At 32.3% G+C, this 23,367-nt stretch overlaps 1 protein-coding gene across 1 annotated transcript in view; it reads right to left on the bottom strand.

The window, feature by feature from the left end:
- Positions 1-23,367, bottom strand: part of LOC129738269 (uncharacterized) — a 175,159-nt gene that overhangs the window by 31,172 nt on the left and 120,620 nt on the right. Inside the window, exon 7 of the mRNA XM_055729452.1 lies at positions 18,867-19,259. Coding sequence (XP_055585427.1) covers positions 18,867-19,259 — 393 coding nt within the window. The remainder of the gene's footprint in view (positions 1-18,866; positions 19,260-23,367) is intronic.

Consider the following 23,367-nt stretch of genomic DNA (forward strand, 5'->3'; position numbering starts at 1 on the left):
ATTTTTGTCATTTTTGTCATTTTTGTAATTTTTGTCATTTTTGTCATTTTTGTCATTTTTGTCATTTTTGTCATTTTTGTCATTTTTGTCATTTTTGTCATTTTTGTCATTTTAGTCATTTTTGTCATTTTTGTCATTTTTGTCATTTTTGTCATTTTTGTCATTTTTGTCATTTTTGTCATTTTTGTCATTTTTGTCATTTTTGTCATTTTTGTCATTTTTGTCATTTTTGTCATTTTTGTCATTTTTGTCATTTTTGTCATTTTTGTCATTTTTGTCATTTTTGTCATTTTTGTCATTTTTGTCATTTTTGTCATTTTTGTCATTTTTGTCATTTTTGTCATTTTTGTCATTTTTGTCATTTTTGTCATTTTTGTCATTTTTGTCATTTTTGTCGTTTTTGTCAATTTTGTCATTTTTGTCATTTTTGTCATTTTTGTCATTTTTGTCGTTTTTGTCATTTTTGTCATTTTTGTCATTTTTGTCATTTTTGTCATTTTTGTAATTTTTGTCATTTTTGTCATTTTTGTCATTTTTGTCATTTTTGTCATTTTTGTCATTTTTGTCATTTTTGTCATTTTTGTCATTTTTGTCATTTTTGTCATTTTTGTCATTTTTGTCATTTTTGTCATTTTTGTCATTTTTGCCATTTTTGTCATTTTTGTCATTTTTGTCATTTTTGTCATTTTTGTCATTTTTGTCATTTTTGTCATTTTTGTCATTTTTGTCATTTTTGTCATTTTTGTCATTTTTGTCATTTTTGTCATTTTTGTCATTTTTGTCATTTTTGTCATTTTTGTCATTTTTGTCATTTTTGTCATTTTTGTCATTTTTGTCATTTTTGTCATTTTTGTCATTTTTGTCATTTTTGTCATTTTTGTCATTTTTGTCATTTTTGTCATTTTTGTCATTTCTGTCATTTTTGTCATTTTTGTCATTTTTGTCATTTTTGTCATTTTTGTCATTTTTGTCATTTTTATGAAAAACGTACAAAATTTAAAAAATCTGTGAAATCTGTGAGTAGTATTTCCAAAATTCTCTGTTCTGTGACACAGAATCTGTGATGAAAATAAATAAAAATTAAATTTTTGAAGAATTAACATCGAGTCAAATTTTTTGTCATTTTTGTCATTTTGTCATTTTTGTCATTTTTGTCATTTTTGTCATTTTTGTCATTTTTGTCATTTTTGTCATTTTTGTCATTTTTGTCATTTTTGTCATTTTTGTCATTTTTATCATTTTTGTCATTTTTGTCATTTTTGTCATTTTTGTCATTTTTGTCATTTTTGTCATTTTTGTCATTTTTGTCATTTTTGTCATTTTTGTCATTTTTGTTATTTTTGTCATTTTTGTCATTTTTGTCATTTTTGTCATTTTTGTAATTTTTGTAATTTTTGTAATTTTTTAATTTTTGTTATTTTTGTCATTTTTGTCATTTTTGTCATTTTTGTCATTTTTGTCATTTTTGTCATTTTTGTCGTTTTTGTCAATTTTGTCATTTTTGTCATTTTTGTCATTTTTGTCATTTTTGTCGTTTTTGTCATTTTTGTCATTTTTGTCATTTTTGTCATTTTTGTCATTTTTGTAATTTTTGTCATTTTTGTCATTTTTGTCATTTTTGTCATTTTTGTCATTTTTGTCATTTTTGTCATTTTTGTCATTTTTGTCATTTTAGTCATTTTTGTCATTTTTGTCATTTTTGTCATTTTTGTCATTTTTGTCATTTTTGTCATTTTTGTCATTTTTGTCATTTTTGTCATTTTTGTCATTTTTGTCATTTTTGTCATTTTTGTCATTTTTGTCATTTTTGTCATTTTTGTCATTTTTGTCATTTTTGTCATTTTTGTCATTTTTGTCATTTTTGTCATTTTTGTCATTTTTGTCATTTTTGTCATTTATGTCATTTTTGTCATTTTTTTCATTTTTGTCATTTTTGTCATTTTTGTCATTTTTGTCATTTTTGTCATTTTTGTCATTTTTGTCATTTTTGTCATTTTTGTCATTTTTGTCATTTTTGTCATTTTTGTCATTTTTGTCGTTTTTGTCGTTTTTGTCATTTTTGACATTTTTGTCATTTTTGTCATTTTTGTCATTTTTGTCATTTTTATAATTTTTGTCATTTTTGTCATTTTTGTCATTTTTGTCATTTTTGTCATTTTTGTCATTTTTGTCATTTTTGTCATTTTTGTCATTTTTGTCATTTTTGTCATTTTTGTCATTTTTGTCATTTTTGTCATTTTTGTCATTTTTGTCATTTTTGTCATTTTTGTCATTTTTGTCATTTTTGTCATTTTTGTCATTTTTGTCATTTTTGTCATTTTTGTCATTTTTGTCATTTTTGTCATTTTTGTCATTTTTGTCATTTTTGTCATTTTTGTCATTTTTGTCATTTTTGTCATTTTTGTCATTTTTGTCATTTTCGTCATTTTTGTCATTTTTGTCATTTTTGTCATTTTTGTCATTTTTGTCATTTTTGTCATTTTTGTCATTTTTGTCATTTTTGTCATTTTTGTCATTTTTGTCATTTTTGTCATTTTTGTCATTTTTGTCATTTTTGTCATTTTTGTCATTTTTGTCATTTTTGTCATTTTTGTCATTTTTGTCATTTTTGTCATTTTTGTCATTTTTGTCATTTTTGTCATTTTTGTCATTTTTGTCATTTTTGTCATTTTTGTCATTTTTGTCATTTTTGTCATTTTTGTCATTTTTCTCATTTTTGTCATTTTTGTCATTTTTGTCATTTTTGTCATTTTTGTCATTTTTGTCATTTTTGTCATTTTTGTCATTTTTGTCATTTTTGTCATTTTTGTCATTTTTGTCATTTTTGTCATTTTTGTCATTTTTGTCATTTTTGTCATTTTTGTCATTTTTGTCATTTTTGTCATTTTTGTCATTTTTGTCATTTTTCTCATTTTTGTCATTTTTGTCATTTTTGTCATTTTTGTCATTTTTGTCATTTTTGTCATTTTTGTCATTTTTGTCATTTTTGTCATTTTTGTCATTTTTGTCATTTTTGTCATTTTTGTCATTTTTGTCATTTTTGTAATTTTTGTCATTTTTGTCATTTTTGTCATTTTTGTCATTTTTGTCATTTTTGTCATTTTTGTCATTTTTGTCATTTTTGTCATTTTTGTCATTTTTGTCATTTTTGTCATTTTTGTCATTTTTGTCATTTTTGTCATTTTTGTCATTTTTATCATTTTTATCATTTTTATCATTTTTGTCATTTTTGTCATTTTTGTCATTTTTGTCATTTTTGTCATTTTTGTCATTTTTGTCATTTTTGTCATTTTTGTCATTTTTGTCATTTTTGTCATTTTTGTCATTTTTGTCATTTTTGTCGTTTTTGTCGTTTTTGTCATTTTTGACATTTTTGTCATTTTTGTCATTTTTGTCATTTTTGTCATTTTTATAATTTTTGTCATTTTTGTCATTTTTGTCATTTTTGTCATTTTTGTCATTTTTGTCATTTTTGTCATTTTTGTCATTTTTGTCATTTTTGTCATTTTTGTCATTTTTGTCATTTTTGTCATTTTTGTCATTTTTGTCATTTTTGTCATTTTTGTCATTTTTGTCATTTTTGTCATTTTTGTCATTTTTGTCATTTTTGTCATTTTTGTCATTTTTGTCATTTTTGTCATTTTTGTCATTTTTGTCATTTTTGTCATTTTTGTCATTTTTGTCGTTTTTGTCATTTTTGACATTTTTGTCATTTTTGTCATTTTTGTCATTTTTGTCATTTTTGTCATTTTTGTCATTTTTGTCATTTTTGTCATTTTTGTCATTTTTGTCATTTTTGTCATTTTTGTCATTTTTGTCATTTTTGTCATTTTTGTCATTTTTGTCATTTTTGTCATTTTTGTCATTTTTGTCATTTTTGTCATTTTTGTCATTTTTGTCATTTTTGTCATTTTTGTCATTTTTGTCATTTTTGTCATTTTTGTCATTTTTGTCATTTTTGTCATTTTTGTCATTTTTGGCATTTTTCTCATTTTTGTCATTTTTGTCATTTTTGTCATTTTTGTCATTTTTGTCATTTTTGTCATTTTTGTCATTTTTGTCATTTTTGTCATTTTTGTCATTTTTGTCATTTTTGTCATTTTTGTCATTTTTGTCATTTTTGTCATTTTTGTCATTTTTGTCATTTTTGTCATTTTTCTCATTTTTGTCATTTTTGTCATTTTTGTCATTTTTGTCATTTTTGTCATTTTTGTCATTTTTGTCATTTTTGTCATTTTTGTCATTTTTGTCATTTTTGTCATTTTTGTCATTTTTGTCATTTTTGTCATTTTTGTAATTTTTGTCATTTTTGTCATTTTTGTCATTTTTGTCATTTTTGTCATTTTTGTCATTTTTGTCATTTTTGTCATTTTTGTCATTTTTGTCATTTTTGTCATTTTTGTCATTTTTGTCATTTTTATCATTTTTATCATTTTTATCATTTTTGTCATTTTTGTCATTTTTGTCATTTTTGTCATTTTTGTCATTTTTGTCATTTTTGTCATTTTTGTCATTTTTGTCATTTTTGTCATTTTTGTCATTTTTGTCATTTTTATGAAAAACGTACAAAATTTAAAAAATCTGTGAAATCTGTGAGTAGTATTTCCAAAATTCTCTGTTCTGTGACACAGAATCTGTGATGAAAATTTGCTCAAAACTCTGTGAAAATACAGATTTTTCTGTGATTTCGGCAACCTTGATTTGAACCACTCTGTGCGGCGCCGTTATTGATCATTTTTAAAAAAAGAAACCATCAATTGTGTGCATCAAGAATGTTCTGCTAATGCGAAAAGAAAAATCCAAATAGATTTTATAAAAAGAACTTTGAAAAATTCGATTTCTGACCCAGAAATAAAAACTTATCACTGCCCAGTTTTAATTTTTTTTTTGTAAATCAAGCAACTAATGTGAATGAATGCGGCCAAAAAACGAGCAATTTTTGTTTCATTTGTTGGGCAAGTCCGGATAAAATGGGGCAATTTAGAATGCTCTGTCTAAATGATGTTAAATGTTCTTTAAATTCGACCGAAAACTAGAATGATTTGGATGCTCTTCTTTAGATCGCAACACGTTCATAATAAATTTAATGGTTTGAATTTGATATAAAAATTTTATTAAGAATAATAACTGTAAAATTTTATATCAGTTTATTAAAATCAATAAATTTTTTTTGGAAACCCTCAATGAATTCTTGAAATCTTCAACTTTGCACTATTTTAAATGCACACACCCTTAAAGTCCCGAAAAAAAACTCCCTAATCAGACCTTTAGTGTCAACTTGACACTTCTCGCTTAAAACCGTTATATTTCTCTTGTTTCTCAATCGACTTTTTCAAAAATTATAGTTTTGGAAACCTAGCGATGTAACTCAAATATGTTTTACAGACATTATTCACCTAAAACACTTCAGTTTTCCGTTTTTCAAAGTCTCAGAAAAAAGCCGAAAAAACATGGTTTGGAAAAAAGACTGTGTCATCTACGGGATGCTCAAATAAAATTTCACTAAGAGTCCATAAAAGCTGAAGTTAGAAGCTACTGCATTTAAGGACATATTTTTAAGAAATTTTTTAAGCTCATGACCACAAATAATGTAAAAAAGAAGTGTAAAAACCGTTCCTTTTCAATAAATGGACCGTCATAATTGTTTAAATTCCACCAGATAAATTTTGAAAAAAAAAAAAATTACTGAAAGTGGACGTAATTTGGCTCAATTTGGTTTCTTTTGATATTCAAAAAAACGAAACACAGAATTTTTGACGAATTTTCAAAAGTTGCATTTCATACCGATTCTAGCGGTGTTATTATATTAGCGCTTTGAAAATCTGTCAAAAATTCGATGTTTCGTATTTTGAAAATTTAAAATTGCAAAACTGTGCCCAATTTCGTCAACTTTGCAATATTTACCTGGTGTGACTTAAACAATTTTAAAAAGTGCGATTTTTACACTTCTTTTTGACATTTAAAAAAATTATACACTGGTTTGCAACATATAGCTTCTAGCTCCAGCTTTCTTGGACACTAAGTGAATTTTTTTGTGAGCATTCCGTAGATGATCTACAGTCTTTTTATCCAAATCATGTTTTGTAGAATTTTTTTAAAACTTTGAATAATGGAAAACTGAAGAGTTGTCTGAAGAATATATTCAAGTTACATCACAAGGTTTCCAAAACTACACAGAATTTTTTTTTTGACTATTACGTGTCACTGAAACTGCAACTTTTAAACTAAATCAACCTTTAATTAACAAAATCTGTAATTTTAAATTGTTTTCCTTAAAAGTTAACAAGGATTCATGTATTATTACTGCAAATGTCCTGTTAAAAAGTTGTACACTAAAAATTAAATTTCACAAAATTTGTTTTTCGACCTGTAAATTTACGGTAAATATCCTGCTCCTGAAATTTGCGTAATTATACAGGAAATAATTTTTTCTGTGTATAATTTAAGTAAAAATCGATTTAGAAACACGAGAGATACAATGGTTTCAAGCTAGGAGTGCCAAATTGACACTCCAGGGACTGGGTAGTTATTTCTGTGACGGATTAGGGTTGAAGTATCAGGTAGAATCATGAATTCAAATATTGAATTAAGATTTCAATCTGAGAATTCATTTTTTTTTCAAGCCCGAAGACTAACAACAATGGCAAAAGTCAAATTCAAAGATACTTCTTTACTTATTTTTTTTTATTCCCAATCAAATGTCAAAAGTGATACTCTTAATGTCTGTCAAGGTTTCAAACGAAGTGGTTATCTGCTCACATTATTTCAAATTCTGTCATTTCCAATAAGAAAAATCAACATAAAATATCTCTTTTTAGCTGAACAAAATATCAATTTTGACTTAAAGTTTTTGCGATGATGATAACCTCGATAAAGTAGTTTTGACGGTCGCCATAGAAGGAGAAGAATGCTTTTTTTCCAAAATCACAAAAGATCAACCAGTTCTGTGAATTCAATTTTTGACGGTCGCCATTGAAGTTTTTCTTAACTTGCGGGATTGGGCAATTTAAAAGCAACGCATTGTTAAACCTTTAACATTCTTCCCCAACTCAGTCGTTTTTTCAAGAAATTTGAGACACAGTAAAAAAATTTACTTGCCAAGCACCTAATTTAGTCGCTTTTGCAGTTCTTCTAAAGTTAAGATTCCTCGAAGGAAAAAAGCACCTCCAAAGAAATGTCGTTTTGTTAAGCGTGAAAATGGTTAAGGGAAGTGGGGCAAAAGCTGGTCCCCAAAAAGGAAACCTCTATAGGCCTATCAAGGGACCATACGTCTAGTGACACGCAGCATTTCCCAGGAACCCATTTGGTTGGGTGGGAAAAAAATGATGAAATGCCAGACTAGGGCGATTGTTGAAGAAAACGACAGAAAAAAATGAACACTGGCACAAGCACCCTGACAAGAAATCGCTGCTCGTCGACCGACGAATGAGTCTAAGTCTAAGTGAAACGATAACCGGGGCTGTGTGGAAAGATTAAGAAAAAGTTCCATGTTTTGCTAACGTGGACGTGACATGGATTTAGGACATGAATGATGACTTGGATGAAAGAAAGGGGGAAAAACTTGGATCCTTTTTTCCAGGAATTTCTCGAATGGACTTTGTCGTTTTGCCCTTCCAAATGTGATGACGTTAAACGACTGTTTTTTTTTGTAATTTTTTTTAAGAAATTTCAACTGTTTTAACCTTTGAAACCACAAAATGATATTTGTCGTTGTAAAGTGATTCGAATATAATTGATTTTTTTCAGCATAATAATGAACCACAATTCCGTAAAACATTTCCACGGAATTGAAAAAAAATTAAAACTCAATAATCCGACAAATTCCCGTATCGAAAAACCAACGAACAATATTGACATAATTGTGGCGTTGCAATGTAGCCTGACCAAATAATGGTTTGATTTCTGGGAGAGTCAGAAGTAGAAAAAAATAAGCAGCGTATTACCACAAATAAAAAGTCACTGGAGCTTGATACGTTTGCGTTTGCAACTTCCAGCCGATTGATGCATGAATGAGTGGGTTGTTATTAACAAAAGTAAGAGGAATATTTTTGATTTTTGAACTTTTTCGGTCAAAATGTTTGTGAAACTTTCAATAAAAATTGTTTCATATTTTTAAATCTCTCATACACATCCTAAAATTCAGTTAATTTTTTTTGGTCCAAAAAACAGAACAACTACCTTGCCAACCCATTTCGAACCACCTCGCAGTATTTGGAGCGTCAAGCTCGTTCGGTCCAGTTATTTGTTTTTTTTTTCGATATGATTCCCCACATAATTTTGGCCAATGATGATGGTGGTGGTGTGGCAACGATGGCATTAAATCTGGTAAACAGAGTTGATTCAGGTGTGAAAATGTTGGAGAATAAAATTGAAAAATTAATGCCAATTGTGGACCGCCCCCTGCCGCAAGCCCATCTTTTCCATTCACAAACTGCTAGGTGCCGCCAATCAGAATTGGGACCAGAAGTTATGTGATGGGTGTAATTTTTTCCTCATTTAACGGGATATTGTTCCATTTATTGGGTAAAGGGGTGAACAGGTTGTTTGCTCCCATTTTTTTTTCTTCCGTCAATAAAATCGAGACTATTTGTCCTAGAAACCAACCACAGCACAATAAAATAACTGAACGGACAACCTGAACATTTTGGAAATATGCTTGCAATATGGCTAATCATTATTAATTCGTGAAGCTGTAATGAAGCTATCAAAGGCTGGACATTATTATTGGAACGGAAGAAATTGTTTTATAATAGGCAAGAGAAATGAACCGCTTGGAATTTCAATAACCACTCGTTTAGCTGAGAAATGAGTGATTGAATTGAATTCAAACACTTCAAATAATGAGTTCCAATTGCTTACCACAAGTTTTTTAAAGAAATAAATATCTTTTCTATTCATTTCTATGGATGAGAGATTCAAGATTAAAATTGTTGATTATAATGGAAGTTTCGATCTTGTTTCTGTCAATTTACTTTTGTGCTTTTGATCTTTAAACCACTTCCAAATGATGTTTTAATGAATTTCAAAGTCAAAGTCAATGACAAACAGGGCCGTAGGAAAAACCAGCTCATTTGGGGGCTTTATGACATTTTTTTTCCTAAAACATTTCTGCTTATATAATGCATATACAAGTGAAAAAATGTTTACTTACTAAGCATAAATCATTCTGATTAAAGTTATTTTGCATTAAAATTCATGTATTTTTGAAAATAAGTCCAAGGAGTTGCCAATTTTTTTTTTCATTAAGGGGAGGGGGGTAGGGTCAAACGGGTAAAAAAACACCATTTTCACGATTTTTTTCTAGAGCTATCGTTCAAACAAATATATTCAAATTTTTTGCATTATACAAAGCATTGTTAAAAGAACATTTAGTATTTTTTTCGTTGAAAAATATTGAAAAATGAACCGGTGACGGAGCACTTTCGAGGATGTCTTTTAGAAAACAGAATTTGCGGTGGACACTGTATCTCAGCACAGAATCATCTGAAGTCAAAAAATCAGAGCAAAATATTTTTAATGAATGTTTTTCTGGACCCCAACGTTTTTATTTAACTTAAAAAATATTTTATGAAATTTTTGTGGCTGTTTGAAGTAAAAACTATGATTTTTCACGAATAAATCGGCCATTTCTTATCTGTAAAATCTCCCCAAAGTAAAAAAAAAATGAAGAAAAACGTTGGGGTCTGGTATTTTATATGTAGAAAATTTGTTATAAATTTGAGACGAATCGGTGAAGTAGTTTTCAAATGACGATATCCACGGACTTTAAAAATGTGCTTTCGAGAAAAACGCGTTTGATGTTTCTGCTCTTGCTTTCTTGCAGTATTAGATAGGAGGAGATAAAGGCCTATAATTTCTACAGTTTTGCTTCAATTGACTTGAAAATTTGACACAACATTCTTGAAATGTTTTACAATAAGAAAAAAAGTTCTCCAGAAAAGTTTTTCAATGACTGGTGTGCCAACTGCATCGTTGATAAAAGTCGCAAGTGATACAATGATATAGAAACGACTATAATCGAAAACAAAAAAAAAAAGATTTTGAACGAAACTTTTTTTTACTCATTTTAATAAGCAAGCAAATTCTTTCGAACCACGAGCATAACGAAATTTATCCAATATTCTGAAATAAATGTAAAATAAGGTTTATTTTCTTCTCTTGTAAACTCCATTAAAATTTAAAATTTTAGGGGGGGTCTTTGATTTTAAAGAATCTGCAATATGTATATGTAAATGATGTTAAATAAAATTTCCAGCAGAAATTTAAACCTGAAGATAAAAAAAAACAAGTTCAAAATAGTCATTTATTTTTTCATATTTCATAATTTAAAACCTGTGATTAAAGAGTCCAAAATTTAAATCTAGATTTTTCAAAAAAGAAATTCTTTAAAATGAATTGAGATCTTATCTTTCATAGGTGATTATCACCAGGTCTGTGTTTCTAAACTGACTTTGATTGAATTTAAAATTGTAATTATATTTAATTTTAAATTTAATAATTTATTCCATTTTAAATCTTGAATTTAATACTAGAATTTCATTCATAATGAATTATCAAGATAAGAAATCTTATGAATTTAAAACCAAAAAGCGAAATTTGTATCAGAACGCTTATCTAGAAACTTTTTATTTGATTCTGAATTTGTGGTTTTTAATATGATTTTTTTTTTCAATTATTAATTCGTAATTGAATTATCAAATTAAATGATGATGTGAATGGTGAAAATGTTTCACATTTTTCAATTTTGGACTCATAAATTTTTCTTATGTTTCAACTCCGCATATGAATTGAGGATAAAAATTTCCTATCCAAATTTTTGAAATGGTTTGAATTTTAAATATTGAACTGATATAAACTTATAATAGAAAACAATAAACGTGATACTTAATAGATATTTTTTCGCAAGTTTCCGAGCTGGGAAAATCCAGGCAATTTTATCTTAAAACCTGGCGAAATAAGGGCATACTGTTTCAAAATTTTCCCCAAAATCCAGCTTATATGCAGGCAAATTTTGGAACTCTTCCATTTTAATCAAGATGAGAAACACGTGGAAAACTGTTTCACACAAAACACATCAGCCAATTCATAATCATATTAAGGCTTCCAAAAAATGTTTTATGTTTATACTGATTAAATTTGTTTGAAACAAAATTACTTTGACGCTAGACACATAATTTTAAGGACTCAACTGAAATTTTCGAATGATTTGGCAAATAAATTGAGTGAGAAAATCTGATCAAAATCCGGACAATCTGGTAAGCATAGTCTAACTTTTTTGGGATTTAATATTTGGAACTCAATTACTATCAAAAAGTGAGAAATTTTTCGAAAAACTGTTGTAGAATTGTGGTACTGGAATGAGATTTTGAGGTATCGGAGGTGAGATTGTTACACAATTGTTCATCAAAATTTGATTAGAAATGTCAAATTTTAAGCTTAGCAAAAAATGACATTTTTGGACCCAGATAGGGGGGGGGGGGGTTAACCCTCAAACACCCCCCCCTCCCCCGTTTCTACGGCCTTGATGTCAAAATTAAAATCAAAGTTCTCCTTCAGAAACATTCTTGTGAACCACAATTAAACAATTCGGAGTTCAAGTTTCAATTTTATGTGCAGTATAAAAATTTTAAAAGCAAGTGTCTTCAGCATTTAAAATTCGAAATTTGAATTAAAATTCTTAGTCGAAATTCTAAAAACAAATTAGAATTTTGCTTTGATAAAGATTCAAGTTCTCAAATAATATCGTAAATTGTTTTCTTTTCCAAAATTCAGTATTGCAGAGCAGAATCTCAATAACGTTTGAAAGAATGATTCAAATCACAGATAAATATTGTTGAATTTGAAAAGTCGACAAAATTAGAAAAACAATAATGATCGTTTAAATCCTCAAAATCAACAAAAGATCATAGAACATGATTTCAATACTAGAATATTAATCGAATTCAGTTATCAAATAGAAAAAAGAATAAAACAGGCAGAGCTATTTCAGTAATCCTTAAGGAATTTAAAATCTGTCTATAATTTCAAAAACTAAAATCAAAACTTACTTTTTTTTGTAGAGAAATGAATCCAACTTAGATGAAATTTCAGGGACTAGATAAGGGAAAATTGATGTTGAAGAAATAGACCAAGAAAAATGATTATGATCACATGGGAAAACTATTCCCTTCATTCCGATAGACATCGACACTCAACCAGTATAATATTCATACGCCAGGTTGGTCTCCTGTAGTAGAATGTTAATACATGGGCCCCGGAGAGGCGCAAGATGTGGGTTCAAGTCCTACCGGGAGACAAGGCGAATTTTTTTTCGCATGTTTTTCAACATCAATTTTCCCTTATCTAGTCCCTGAAATTTCATCTAAGTTGGATTCATTTCTCTACAAAAAAAAAGTTTCGCTGACTGAATGTTTCAGTCAAGACCCATCTTTGGGTCACAGTTTAAAAAATCAAAACTTACTTTAGAAAATATATGGATAATTTGAATAAAGAGCATTTTTTGTCATTTCTTTATTAGAAATGGCTCAAATTAATTGAAAAATTATAGAACATTGTAATATTCAATCAAATCAAACTTGCAGAACCATACATATTGAACGTTGACAGATATGAATTTGAAAATTGAAAAATTAATTATCATGTTCGTAATTTGTTATAAAATTTTTAAAATTTTACCCCAGAGGTGGATTAAAAGTATGTTTCGATAGCAGTAAATAATTTCCACTACTGCTATCAAATCCTTCATTCTATTATCTTCGTTACTTTTTTAGAAGAGAGATACAAGTCTAAGAAATCAAATGCGGTTTTGTTTTTTTTTTAGAAAAACAAATGGTAAAAAAATTTTAAAATAGGATAGCACTAAGGTCGTACTTTTATCCAAGTTTACTGGATTCATTTTTTTAATTATGCAACTTTCCAACTTTGTAGCATAGCATACAACGTTCGATCCGTTACATTCCAATCTAATGTTTTTTTAAAATTATTTTTCATCAAACGCTCTAACGTGATGTTTTATATCATAGTTACACCGGAAGGTACAGAAGTGAATAATATGAAAGGTTATAAAAACGAACATTTAAAATGTAAGTGAGTTTTTCGCCTCACACAGTGCCCTTAATATTTTTAATAATTTAAAAAACCGGAAATTTTTAAGAATAATGTGTTTACTGCTCCGTATGACGGGGAAAAGCTTCAAGGTCAAAAATTAAATAGCAGGGTGATTTGCCAATCGTTGCATAGCTAAGCACTTGATTTCGGTTTACATGAATGCAGTATTTTGGTCATTTGTACCAATTTTGTTCGTTTTTTCCGCCGATTTCTCGTACAGATTTGGTTGGCATGATCTAAAAGTTCAAGTGTTCGAAAAAAGTGACTTCAAAGTTTAAAACAAAATTCAATTTAAACAAGTTGTCCGTGCCCAATAGCTGTACAGGAAAATTTGATGCCGTGCCTTATGGTTTTTCCAGTGGTCGCACATCTTAAGCCTTCTAAAGCCTCAGCCAGTCTAAGGAGCTTTGAAATCTGTAGTGAGATTTGACTGAAGCCACCTTGATGGAGTATTCTTTGACCTTCATTACCCAGTAATTAACTTTAACTTTATATGTACATTTGTCCTAAAACTATTCAATTATCTGTCTTTCCTGAGCTTCTTCAAATCAGCACGAGATTAACACAACAAAATTTGTTGTTCTAATTGAAATTCCTTTCTCATTGTGAATTGTGGTCGAGGAGTTTCATTCCTAAATCTAAATTTTATTCTGTTATAAAATATTGAAATATGATTCTGAACTAAATTTTGGAGCTCTGCTTTCATTGATTTACTGTTGAATTTTAAGCTCTTATCTTAACTTTTTTTTTAATCTGAACCTAATAAAATAAAATTTAATCCTTTCGTTTCGAAAAGTAACCAATTTGCAACAAAGAATGAATAGAGCGGAAATTTGTTTTTTATTTGCTTGGAAGACACATCAAGGATCAAGGAAAATATTCACATTTTTTCGAAGTGCTAAAAATTTAAAAACAATTATGACTGATTCGAAAGCTTTAAATTCCATAATATCTTCTCTCGATTTTGAGATTAAAGGCTAACATATGAAAACATTAAAAAATTAATTCAGTAAATCCTTGCACTTTTTTCACACTCTAAAATGTTACAAAGATATTGAAAGTAAAGGTTTTGAATCAACTATAGACTTTCTCGATATTTGAGTAATTTTTTAATCAGTTTTTTTAATTCAGTTTTCTTTAAAATGCAGAACTTTGACAAATCAAAAACAAAAATTAATCTTTGCCAGTTTTAAAAACAAAACATTTTGAAGTCATCAACAAAGTAGAGAAATAAATACATATTTTGGATATTTAAAAACCTTAAATCGCACTTTAATTATGTCAGAAATATTTTTTTTTCTAAAGAATTGCATCTTTGAAACTAGAATATTAGGCAAAATTAAAGAAGGAAGGGTTAAATCGGGTTTTATGTAGTTTATCATCAACTAATGACTGATTTCAGTAAAAAGTTTGTTTTTGTGTAAGAGAATTTCATTTTTCCCAAATCAAATTGAGCCTTAAAAATTGATTCATGAACGGTCTCCGAAAAATATTTGGAAGAAGTGGCCTCAGGGAAAAACACCAAATCCACTATCCGGAGAATCCTAAATGCAGCATTATCCAAGGATTTAAAAGGAATTTTGCATTAGGAGTCCTAAATCCTATTTAAGAAATTGGTGAGTCGATTCCTTTCTATTTAATCGCAGGTGATTTTCTGAAAGTATTGTACTATTTTTTTCATTTTTTTTAAATCTTTAAACCAGGTTCGAAACGTTACTTTTTGGTTGAAAGCAATTGCTGGAACAGGTTTAAATTTTTTAACAGCATAAGGTTCTAAAAACAGAACTTTTTTTCAATCGGTCATCATTGAACTCATTTAAAAGGATCTATTTTCAAATTTTGAAAGCTATTACATTGGTTTCATGATGACGTCGTTACGCGTTCATTCTAATGTACATTTTTCAGTTGATTTTTTTAATTCTGTAGGCTCTATTGTCGTGTTTAATTTTTTAATTTTTCAATACTAACTTGTTTAGTTTTTTTAAAATTTGAACCTTCCGTTTCATTAAGTAACAAGTTAGTTTGTAACAGTTTTTGTATGAAAAAGTTAAAAACATGTAATAAAATAATCAAAGATTTGAAGCAGAAAAAACCAGAATAAAATAAGAGTTTTACTAAGAACGCACAGAAAACTGCGGAAAGTGTTGTTAGTCTTAGAAGATCACACTAGTAAAAAATGCCTCATGATCATATGCTTTCAGTTTTCACCCATACTTCCAACAAGAAATTTTGGTGACCTCGGTCCTAATGCACAATCTTTCATCCATTTCTCTCTTTTCCAAACTATCTATTGACTACTAGGACGTGGTCGGGGCCGTTATTGATGATCAAATGGAGAGCATCAGTTTGGGCATGGGAAAGGGACTGTCAAACTGCCAATCTGGCCTCGGTCAATCACGGAGTAGCAACCATTGGCGACGTGGAACTAGTTCTACTGATTCACGCCAGCGATCATTGAATTCAACATGTATTTACCATCATTATAATAAAATTATGAAAAAAATTGATGGATCTGCGACTGGTGAATAAAGTCTAATTCAGGACGTTTCGGCTTCTCAGTCGGTTGAAATATTATTAAAAACAGTAAATGTGCTTTTTTTTAACAATATTTCAACTGATTGAGAAGCCGAAACATCCTAAATTAGACTTAATCCAAAAAATTTAAGAACATCGGATTATCCATTAATAAAAAAATTTTATGTTCTTTTTCACTGAAAATATTAAAAAAAAAACATTTACGCAATGAATTGTTTTTTTTTTTAATTTTCCATAAATCATGCAGTAGACGGTTAAAATTGTTAAATATCAATATTCATTCGAAAACCATTACAGTAAGCTTTTAATTTATGAGTTTTTTTTTAAAAAAGGTCCCGTTCCCGTTGTGTCCCGTTTCGAACAGTTTGGAAGATTCTATCGATTCGGATGAACAAATGGTTTTGTTGAAAAACGCAGGTTTCAATGATGGAATTGAGTTATCTTAATTCAGTTTCGTCTGTGAGGTCATTAGAAATCAACTATTTTAATTAGCGATAGCTAGCTGTCACTTTCCACTTCTTATATTCCCTAACCGGGGAAGTACTCATTTCCCACTGAGTACTTTGATACTCTTACCCAGAATATCTGGCAGCACTGTTGTGTTACCACGAACCCACTTTGTGTTATCTCGCTTAACCGTGTGATGATGTCAACATTTGTACCGCGTTTATCATCATCACCTGTCATCAGCAATCATTGATCCATTGTTTTCGATTGCGAATTGAACATAGCAAGAGGAACCAAAACAAACAATGTTTTGGTTCTGCTCGCAGCAGCAGAAGTTTGCTGCTATGACGGAGGAAACCGTAAGTTTCAACAGGTTTGAACTGTTCTAACGGTTCAGACAGGTCGGACGGTTCAAACGGTTCGGATGGTTCAGACGATTCAGTCTTTTCAGACGGTTCAGACAGTTCAGACGATTCAAACGGTTGGAACGGTGTGGACGATTCAAACATGTCAGACGGATTGAACGGCTTGGACGATTCGAATGGTTCGAACGGTTTGAACGTCTTGAACGGCTCAGACGATTAGAACAGCTCTGACGGTTTGAACGACTTGAACGATATGGACGGTTCAGACATTTAGGACGCAAGGTTGCCGAAATGACAGAAAAATCTTTAATTGTAAAAAAATTTAAACTTATTTTCATAAAATCGCAGATTTTACAGATTTTTTAAAATTTTGTACAAATTTAGAAAATGATAGTTCATTGTGTCAATGTAAATATTGGGTTATAATTTTTGATCTGGAAAATATGATAAAATTGATAAAATATTAAAAAAAAAACAAATTTGTCATGACTTCTAAATGTAATTAATGGTAATTGCATCACAGAAAACCATCACAGAATCTTTGAGTAAATCACAGAACGTTAGATTTTTGTCACCAAATCATAGAAATTTTTTCAGCAACCTTGTTTGGACGTTTAAGACAGTTTGGACGGTTGGGACTGTGGGAACAGTTCAGACAATTCAGACGCCAGGATATGTGTTGTGAGCCTACTTGGTTGAATAATTCTACTAAATCAAAGCAATCGAAAGATTCAGTTCGGATTTAGAAGCTTCGAACAGTTTGAACGGTTTGGACGATTTAGTCGCTTCAAACGGCCTGGACGGTTCAAACGGTTGATTTGGACAATCCAAATGGGCGATTTGAGGTGTTCGAATGGTTCAGACGGTTCCGACCGTTCAGACAGTTTAGACGGCTTGCACGGTCCGTACTGTTTGAACGGTTCAAATGGTTCGGACAGTTTGAACGCTCGGACGGTTTGAACGGTTCGAATTGTTCAGATTCTTCAGACAGTCCGGCGGTTCAGACGGTTCAGACGTTTCGGATGGTTCGTACATTGTGAACGAATCAAGCCGTTGAAACAACTCGTACGGTGTTCGATCCGCTTGTGGAGTGTCAATTATAATGCCAACGGCTTTGCTTTGAGAAAATCCGTAAAATTCCTCCGTGGTTAGCTTTAGCACCAGCCGGCATTGAGATTTTGCAACTTCTTCTTTCGGTGTACATATAAGACAATGTTATGGAATATATCATACATGATTTCGTTTCAAATTTCTTGAATACTGCCTTCGATAACATTTTGGTAAAAGTTTGTTTAATATATTGTCACCAAGATCGGTCATACTCACGCTTTGTTTCAACAGATTTACATTCACAAATCAATAATTTTGCTGCTCGTTCGGATGATAAAGATATGATATAATGAAACGTGATCGGTAGGCTGAATGATTTCAATGTACAGGAGAGGCTCGTTATGCGTGTTGGTATGCGTGAAGAGAGGTTCGAACGTGATATAAGTGTTGGTGTGTTATTTTCTTTATCGGTGGCATGAAACGATGCTTGCGGGTGACCAAAATACGGTTTAACGGTGAAGAACGAAAAAGAAAAGTTAAAGAAATAAAAAAGGGTCAATGATAGAGAAGGGTTTGAAAAAAATCTAAGGACTACAATTTTAGGAAGTGGAAGAAACAAAAAGGATTTGGGACAACCTTCTGAGGTTAGGGGAAGCAAGTTCAATACACTACTGGAATACGCATACTTTTGTTCAGTGATTAAGAAAGCCAGCTTGATCTATCTACGAAAGGTCGCTAACTATTGGGCGGCATCTATCTAGGCAGCTTTCACTAGGCGGCACCTACAAAGTCCTACTGGATGGTTCGGAACACACGAAGCCAACTCTGCGATGATCCAAGCCAAGGCTATGATTGAGGTTAGCAGCGACCCACGATTACGTTTGCGAATCAACAACAAACCAATGTATACCTATGCTACTCGGTAAGGTGGTGCACACAACGGATGATATCGGTAGCAAAAGTTTTGAACGTAGCTGTAATAGTAGTGGTACTAGAAGGGGCAGCAGCAATGCCTAAGTAGTAGTAGTAGTAGTAGAGCTCACAACGGGACAACGGGAAATCAAAACACAAAAAGTAAACAAAACGGAAACCGCGTGACCCCCCGGACAACAAACCGGATGATCGCAAAAAACCAACATACGGGACCAACATCTCCCAGCACGAGCCTGAGCTTTGAGGAGAGTCACACCTGTGTATGTGGGTGTATTGTTGTTGTTTGTGTAAGGTTGTTTGTTTACATTTCCTATAGTTGTGTTTTGGTGTCTCGTGGAATCTTGTGTTTTGTTTTGTTTTCGGTTTCAATTTGTGTTGGTGGTTGTTGTAGGTGTTTTGGTAGTTTGTTTTTTTTGGGGTGGTACCTACTTTGTCTTTCCACCGTGTTGTCGTAGTAACTGCCACCGTACTCGATCGCCGCATCGGCCCCATTGCCGTCGCCATTCATACTGATAAGGATGTTGTCAACCGGGGAGGAAACCGAAGCCGCCAGATAACCATTGTTCGCCGCTTCGTGGTCCCCGTTGTGCCCGTGATGGCCTCCGTTTCCGTTTCCGTTGCCCCCTGGCAGGGTCCCGAAGTGGCCCCCGTGCAATCCGTGCTGGTGCTGATGGTGGAAACCGGACATGTTGTACGGATACAGAGCCGTCTTGAAGTGCTGCGGGAAGTAGGCATGGGCCGGGGCCACTAGCGGGGTCTCAATCAGGGCCATGTTCTGATCCAACAACCGATGATAGTTATCGTCCATGCCCATCGCTCGCACTGCAACGATGTAAAAGTGTGATAGAGACAGAGAGAAAAGAGAGAAGAAAGAGAGAGAGAGAGGGAAAGAGACTGCTGGAGTTTTCTTTTTCGTTTGTTTGTTTGTTGGAGCTGACTGTGGGTGGATTGCTGAAAGGGAGTGTGGATGTGCGGGTTGAGTTTCGGAAACAAAATTGGCAACCCTGCCGAGGACCTAGGTTTGGAGATAAAAGACAAACTCAAAAAAGGGTGATTACTGTTTTCATTTACAAGATAATGGAACGATATGGATGATTTTGTGTTTGGGCTTTTAGTTGTAAACATTTTGTCATTATTTATTTGTATTTTTGTTCCATTAAGATTGACAAATTAGAGAATCGGAGGAAATTTGGATGTAGTATGTTGGAGTCAGCAAAATGGTAAACCATAAGGAGTTAATGGGATGTCGAACTCTTTATTGTAATGATCAAACGTTTTATGAATGAATAGAAAATCATAGATGGTCTCTCAAATTGTTATGAATGATGATGTATTTTTTGGTTCTATCGATTCTGAAATGATTTTTTTCATGTTTTTGTTTGGCCTTGAAAATAATATTGAAATTCAATAAAAAAAATCTCCTGAAAAAGCTATGGTTACCGATCGATTTAAAATTACGAATGATGATAGAAAAAAATTAGAACAGAATTTAATTTTTTAACCGAAAACCTTTATCAGCATAATTTTAACAAAACTTAACCCACCTCAACGTTTAAGAGAAAAAAAATTAAAAAAAAAACACTAAGATAAACTGAATAGGTTGAGTGTATCTTCTAGCATGTTTTCAAAACTTCAGTTAATACTCTTCTCCATCCAAAGCCATAAATGGTTCGAAATTTTTTTTTACATTACATGTCATTGCTTCATTCTTTGTTGTGACACATTTCAAACTGTTTTATTTTTATCATTGAAATAAAAATAACTATTGTGAAACCCGATATAGCCGTACAAAAATTTTACACTGTTTAAAGTTTGAAAGATTTAGAATTAACTAAAAAAAATCTAGGGAATTTATCATATTTGAATAAAATTGTCTATGCAATTCGTTGCAAAACTAGATTTTTCCAAGCTCGACGATTTTTTTACGACTCTTGCTGAAAAATCCACTTTTTACAAACTTGATGCAGAAATAACTATTTTAATTCGATTCTGAGAAATCAGATCCGGACTCCTATTCTGGATTTCAATCTTGATCTTGGATAATGGATACGATTCTAACTTAGGAATACTACTTCAGCTACTTCGATATTGATTGGAATATGGGAACAGATTTTGATTCTAATCCTGGATCTTGAGTCATGATCCGGTTTTTTGCATCCAAGAACCTAGTAAGTCTGAAACTTATTCTTGAGTTCTGATTCCTTAAACCCGATCTTGACCTTGAATCTAGATCCTGGGCTTTCTTACTGAGTTCTGTTGTTAATCCTGATCTTGATCCGGATTTTCTATTTTATTTCTTGGACCTTGATCCGGTTTTTGTTGATAAATCTGGTCCTGGATTCTTATCCCAAGTCATGATTCTTTTCTTGAATCTAGATCTTGGACCTTCCATCAAAATTCCCAAACCTTGACCGTGGGCCTTTATCTTGTACCTTGAAGCTTGCCTTGTGGTCCCTGATTTAGATCGTGAATTTTGAACCGGATCTTGATTACGTATGCGAATGGATCCTGGACCCTGATTTCGGTTGCTCATAGCGAAGGCGGATGTTGGAGCTTGATCCTGGAGTCTGATTTGGATCCTCGTCCTGATTCTGATTTTGGATTTTATCTATATCTGGAAAAGGATCGGTATCACGATGGTGACGTTAATCCCAACATGTCAACACTGAAAACTTAAAAGGTTGAATTCATAAATGGTCGCTTTCGTTTTAATTTTGGACCTTTTGTTCAGCTAGAAAATTCCAAAATTCATAAGTCTTTTGCTTATGTTACAAGAGTTACTTCCTAGGAGGGCAAAGAAAAGTGCTTTCATGAAGGTGTCTGCGTCTGCGAGAAAATCATTTGAAGAAGAGTTTATCAATGAGGTATGATGATCTTTTGGAAACATAGTCAATTGGCCATGATATTAAACTTAGTTCATTTCGTAAACCATGCTTAAAAAGAAAATACGCATTGAAGAGAGTTTTGAAGGGCTTTTTTTCCCAATTTGCATAATATATACTGTAATTATTTCTTTTTCTTAGAAACAGATCCGATGGCTTAAACTTTTTCAGGGATTCAATCCCATAAATATAGAATATTAATAAATAATCTTCATGAATATTCGCCAAAATATCATAATTTAACTCATTTGGTGTGTTTTTGTCATTTTTGTCATTTTTGTCGTTTTTGTCATTTTTTTCATTTTTGTCATTTTTGTCATTTTTGTCATTGTTCGCGCACATAAGGGCGATTCCGGGTTTGGTCGTGGTCCAGAACTTTAATTTTCATGCAGGTTTCCGGATTGGGGTCACTGAACTCGCGAGTGTGATAGGTTCACTAAAAAAGTCTAACTGGTTTGAAGTAGAGCACACACTTTTTATTTGCGGGTTAAAAGAAAACTGTATTATTTCGGTAAACACGCGGCGGTGGTTGAATCGGAACTAATTTTATTTTGCAAACTTCTGCTCAGTAGAACCTAGCTATACTACCTAGCACTAATTGTTCCAGAAGGCCTTTTCGTGAGTGCCTTCTTATCTACCTAAGTAGACAATAGGATCCACTGCAATCTCGAAGAGTACTACGAGACCAGTAGAAGTGAATTAGGGTGGCTACAATTAATTGGCTTTAACATACGCCGGCCGCCTTGGAATCTATCTGATTTCAAAAATTACAAAAAATCTGAATTAGGTTTTCACCTCCTATCTAGATAATCGATTTTGGAATCTACTATGTTCTAATGATTCGAATTCTGTGTGCTACATCAATTAGCTTAAAGTTCTTCAATTTCACATTTTCACAATAGATGCAAAGATGCATTTTTGGAACTGCAACCGTTGCATTTTCGTCTCCTCGTTGCTTAACTGCTGGAACGGACCTGGGATGCCACGCTGGACTGCTGACAAGACAGGACCTCGATGTGGACTGTATATGACTGTTGTGCTGCTACTACTTCGTCAGTGGTGGGCACCGTCTTCTGATTCGATATGGTTATCTTCTTGGGACACCGAACGGACCTTTCGATGCTGTGTGGATTGGATTCCTTGGACCTTCTTCTGGTTCCGGACTCGGCCTGGCTTGAACCCCAACGACCTTCTGGACCTGGACTCGGACTGCCTGATTCCGACCTTCTTCGGGCCTTGGGGTGTTACGACCATCGGTGGGACCACTTCCGGGACCGGCGGACGCCTCATCAATCGCCACATGAAATCATAGGGAGCTTTTTAATAGGAAATGATTAACATTTAAGAGACTTGCCTGGAACGGAGGCCCATAGGCCTCCGCTTCCACCCCCTGCTGCTGTGACGACTCTCGATGGCTCCGAGATTGGTGAAGTGATGCTGATGTCGTGGAGATGTCGAAGTGATGTCGCTGTGAAGACCTCGCTTGGATGTTGGCTGGAAAGGTAACGGCGAGCTCTACCGTCTTCGATTGCTGATGGTTTGACCTGATAAGAACCGTACTCTGGCGATGGTACAAGAACATTGCATGTTGCTTGGAGGTTGATCAGTCCCCCGAACAGCGTGCGTGATTATCAAACTTGATCTGCATAAATTCAAAAAGGAAACCAAACGATTCACAGGACACCACATATCGACCATGCATTTTCCCGAAAGTTGAGCCCTCATGCTTGAACCAGATGTGTAGTGTTCGGTGTGGATAACGGTGTTCTCTTGGCAACTTCTTCGGCGGATGGACCCGACCCGGTGGGTCCGGGTGGACGACAACTGGAGGACGAAACATTCTCTGAGTTTTTTCGAATATCATTATAAAAAAAATACTTAACTGGACTGCGGGAGCCATTCGACTCCCGCAGGTGCTCCAGCACCTTCGTTGGAGGAGAATTAATTCTCCCCATCGGCGTTTGGAGGGTTGTTCGGCATTGGAAGAACACATATCTTGGAGATCGCTCTTCCGTAGATGCCGTCTTTCGTTCGCACATTTACGACTA

Source organism: Uranotaenia lowii, chromosome 1, assembly GCF_029784155.1.
Source record: "Uranotaenia lowii strain MFRU-FL chromosome 1, ASM2978415v1, whole genome shotgun sequence".
Classification (NCBI taxonomy): domain Eukaryota; kingdom Metazoa; phylum Arthropoda; class Insecta; order Diptera; family Culicidae; genus Uranotaenia; species Uranotaenia lowii.